The following is a 3,888-nucleotide window of genomic DNA, read 5'->3' on the forward strand; positions in this document are numbered from 1 at the left end:
GCTCTGTCTGGAGAGGTGCCCATCCGTCCTTACGGATGTCCCTGCCCTAATAAACCTTGCTATTTTACCTCCCACTACTCTGTCTCACACCTGAATTCTTTTTTTTTTAAATGTTTATTTTTTTTTTTAAATTTTATTAGGCAGAGTTAGACAGTGTGAGAGAGAGAGAGAGACAGAGAGAAAGGTCCTCCTTCCGTTGGTTCACCCCCCAAATGGCTGCTGCGGCCGGCACGCTGTGCTGATCCGAAGCCATGAGCCAGGTGCTTCCTCCTGGTCTCCCATGTGGCGCGCAGGGCCCAAGCACTTGGGCCATCCTCCACTGCACTCCTGGGCCACAGCAGAGAGCTGGACTGGAAGAGTAGCAACCAGGACCAGAACCGGCGCCCATATGGGATGCCGGCGCCGCAGGCGGAGGATTAACCAAGTGAGCCACCGTGCCGGCCTCTCACACCTGAATTCTTTCTCGTGTGAAGACAAGAACCCTGCTTTTCTCCAGTAACAGATGCGGGTGTGGTTGGATTTGTCGTGGGGCCGTGGTCAGGTGGCGGAGGGAGGGCTGTGGCCCTGCCTGTAAAAACATCCCCTGGGTGACTGGCGTAAGGCCTTGCCCGCCACATGCTGTGCTCCTTGCCAGCCGGCCACGCTGCATCTCCCGCCTGAATCTGTGCCATGCCCTTCCCACTCACGGCCCTGCTCTGCCTCAGTGAGTCCCGGCACGGGAGGGCAATAGAGGCCGGGGGTATGGGTTGGGGGGCAATATGACCCATGGTTCCTGCCTCCCAGGGCTGTGTCTGAGCCAGAGAATCAGCACCCAGAAGCGTGACTCCTCCCTTCACCGCCCCAGGGTCAACTTCCAGGTCACCAGGAAGTCACCACCACTGGGAAAACTGGGAGTGGGCAGGGCTGTTGCCGGGGGAGGGGGCTGGGGTGGGGTCTTTCTGGAAACCTAGGTTCTGATTCCCTTCCAGAGGCCCTGACCAGGCCCAGCATCTGGGCAGAGCCCGACTCCAGGATTCCAGAGGGGAAGCCGGCAGCCATCTGGTGCCAGGGGCCCCCCAGGGCCGAGGAGTACCAGCTGCGCTCCAAGGGGGGCCTCTCTGCCTGGGGGAGACCTGAGCAACCCGGAGCAAGGGGCGGAGTCCGGTTCCCCATCGCGGCCATGACCTCGCGCACTGCAGGGCGCTACCGCTGCTTCTGCCGCAGTGGGGAGCTCTGGTCGGAGCCCAGCGAGCCCCTGGATCTGGTGGTCACCGGTGAGTCTACCCGCTGCCATGCAGTGGTGGGGGCAGGTGGCGGCCCCATCCGGACACGCTCTGCAGGTGTCAGAACGGGGGCTGCTTCCTCTGGGAGGAGCCTGTAGGAGAGGGAAGCCCAGCAGGGCATAGGTGCAGGACTCCTACCGAGGACGGCACCCGGGTCCCTGGGACAGGCGAGAGAAGCAGGCCGGGCAGAAAGAGAGGCTTGTCCTGTGGGAGGGCCGCTCCCACGGAGGGAAGGTGTCCGGGTCACGGCGCTCCCTACAGCTGGGGACCTGTGTCTCAACTGAAGCACTTGGTAGGATCTGCAGGAGGGCTCGTGACAAACACAGAGAGCTTTGGCCCCGAGTCACCGCAGCCTGGATCAGAAGGGCCGAGAGCTGCAAGCCGCCGAATGTCCCCTGGGGAAGGCGTGGCAAACGTGGGCTGCACCACATGCGAGGGAACGGGCTGAGCTTGCAAAAGAAGTTGAGACACGGGGCGAAGATTAAAGCTGTTAAGATGCTGAATTCTATGTTATGTATGTTTCCCCCAAAAAAACATAAGCAAATGGCTGCCCCACCCGAGTCTCTGACTGGTGGCTCTGAGGTGGCCCCTGGCCATCGGATGCCCCAGGCCGTGCTGGCATTGTGGTCCTAGCGGCCAATCTCTGGGAACCCCCTGTGGACAGCGGCTCCCAGAGAGTCTGATCCTCACTCCTGGCACTGAGCGGATCCACCAGGGAGCACGGCTGGGGAGGGCGCGTCTGTGGCTGGGGCAGGTGTGGGGGGAGGAGAAGGGTCTGAGGTTGCAGGGGTGGAGCCTGGGAGGCAGGAAGACACTGGCCACCTTCTTGTGCAGGAATGTACGACACGCCCACCCTATGGGTTCAACCAGTGCCCAAGGTTACCTCAGGAGAGAATGTGATCTTCTACTGCCAGCTAGAGACGGTGACCAACACCTTCTTCCTGCTCCAGGAAGGCTGGCCCAGCCACACACAGGGCAGCCACAGGGCGGTGCCAGCGGAGTTCCCCATGGGCCCTGTGACCTCGGCACACACGGGCACATACAGGTGTTTTGGCGCATATAGCGGCCATGTGTGGTCCTTCCCCAGTGAGCCCGTGAAGCTCCTGGTCACAGGTGAGGAAGCCCCCAGTTCCCAGGTCCTCCCTGGGCTCCTAAAGAAACCCCAGGGTCCTGTCGAAGGGACGTCCACCACAGGGGGCCAGGGAAGGAGAATGGAGGGAGCAGAGGAAGCCCCCAGCCCCGACCTGTCCTCTTCAACTGTCTCCAGATGTGGGAGACCCCAGCCTGGAACCCACAGACCCCACTCCTGCTCCCAGTGAGTAGGTTGCTCCTCCACGCTCAGGAGAGCTGGAGCCTTCCTGTGTGTGCCCGTGGATGCCGTGGGCTTCCCCGCCTGCACAGTGCAGTGCAGGTGCCCCGGGTGTGGTGGTGTTCAGTGCCCACAAGCCGCCAGCAGTGAAACCTGCACCCTCCCTCTCATGCTGGTCCATATGCAGAACACAGGTGCACTGGGACAAGATGAGAAGTTACCCAGAGCTTGTGTCCCCGGGGCCCGTGACACGCAGGGAATCTTGTGTTTAAGACATGGGCGCAGTCTCCAGGAGACCTCACTGTGTGTATGGGAATATTCCAAATCCCAGGACAAGCCCATCTGGAGTACTTCCGGTCCCTAGCATTTTGGATAAGGGACGGGCAACCCATACAGCTGTGCCCATCAACCAGAAAAACCTCCTGGTCTCTGGGGCACAAGCGTCCTGGCTGAAGTGGATGGAGCGTCCATGAGAGATGTCAGGAGAGAGAAATGTGTTATATGAGGGCAGTTCAGAGAGCTCATGGAAAGTGCAGGGGTAAAAGGACTGGGCCATCTTCTGCTGCTTTCCCAGGCACATTAGCAGGGAGCTGGAGAGAAGTGGAGCAGCTGGGGATCGAACCGGTGCCCATATGGGGTGCTGGTGCTATATGGGGAGGCTTTAGCCCATTACACCACAGTGCTGGCCCCATAAACTTCTCTTTTAACTCCCTGTCCTGTGAAGTTTTAGAAGCCCCCTGGCATCGCACACAAGGAGCAGTGGTGACCTGGAAGGGGGACCCTGGAGGGCTAAGCAGGGCCGCCTGGCTGGGCACACGCAGGAGACATCTGGGTGAACACTGGCCGATGGAGCCCGTTAGTCGATTGGTTCTCAGAACGAAGAGATTTCCAGAAAGAGAGGGGGCGACCCAGCAGTGCCGGAAGTCAGGAAGGGGACCCGGTGACAAGGGTTGGCCTGGAGGCTGTTGGGCAGTGGGCTGGCTCAGGACACCCAGGGGAGTGCCAGGCTTTGGATTTGATGCCGTGTGTGGAGAAAGACCCGCGTGAGGGGGCGCAGAGCCCCCGTCGGGGTGCGAGGCATGGAGACGCATGTGCAATAGTGCAACGCCAGCTTCTGCCTGGGTCCTGGGGCCCCTGCCCGCGGGGTGAGGCCGCTGGGACCCCTGTGAGGCATGGGGTGGAGACTTGGACAGCCGCGGGGTGTGGCGGAGCTGCGCTGAGGATGGAGAGCCTGGGTAGGCGGAAGCCAAAGCCGACCCTCCCTTCCCACAGCAGGCTCTCGGGAACCCCGTCTCGGAACCACAGTGTCCAGAGTCC

The 3,888-nt window shown here is 61.1% G+C and overlaps 1 protein-coding gene across 1 annotated transcript; it reads left to right on the forward strand.

The window, feature by feature from the left end:
* The first annotated feature begins 229 nt into the window (after positions 1–229).
* LOC149120722 (natural cytotoxicity triggering receptor 1-like) lies at positions 230–2,585 on the forward strand. Its single transcript, XM_089320125.1, has 5 exons — positions 230–703; positions 784–819; positions 969–1,253; positions 2,097–2,375; positions 2,530–2,585. Exons 1-5 carry the CDS (start codon positions 670–672, stop codon positions 2,583–2,585), a joined length of 690 nt encoding a protein of 229 aa, XP_089176251.1. The 5' UTR covers positions 230–669.
* Positions 2,586–3,888: the final 1,303 nt, after the last annotated feature.

Source organism: Oryctolagus cuniculus, chromosome 18 (assembly GCF_051225735.1).
Source record: "Oryctolagus cuniculus isolate XC-2025 breed Fujian yellow rabbit chromosome 18, ASM5122573v1, whole genome shotgun sequence".
In the NCBI taxonomy this organism is placed as follows: domain Eukaryota; kingdom Metazoa; phylum Chordata; class Mammalia; order Lagomorpha; family Leporidae; genus Oryctolagus; species Oryctolagus cuniculus.

Excerpts from the sequence above, each read along its gene's own strand:
- LOC149120722 (XM_089320125.1), top strand. The coding sequence starts at position 670 with ATGCCCTTCCCACTCACGGCCCTGCTCTGCCTCA. Across the intron at positions 704-783 it reads CACGGCCCTGCTCTGCCTCA|GGCTGTGTCTGAGCCAGAGA; the intron begins GTGAGTCCCGGC and ends CCTGCCTCCCAG. Across the intron at positions 1,254-2,096 it reads CCTGGATCTGGTGGTCACCG|GAATGTACGACACGCCCACC; the intron begins GTGAGTCTACCC and ends CTTCTTGTGCAG.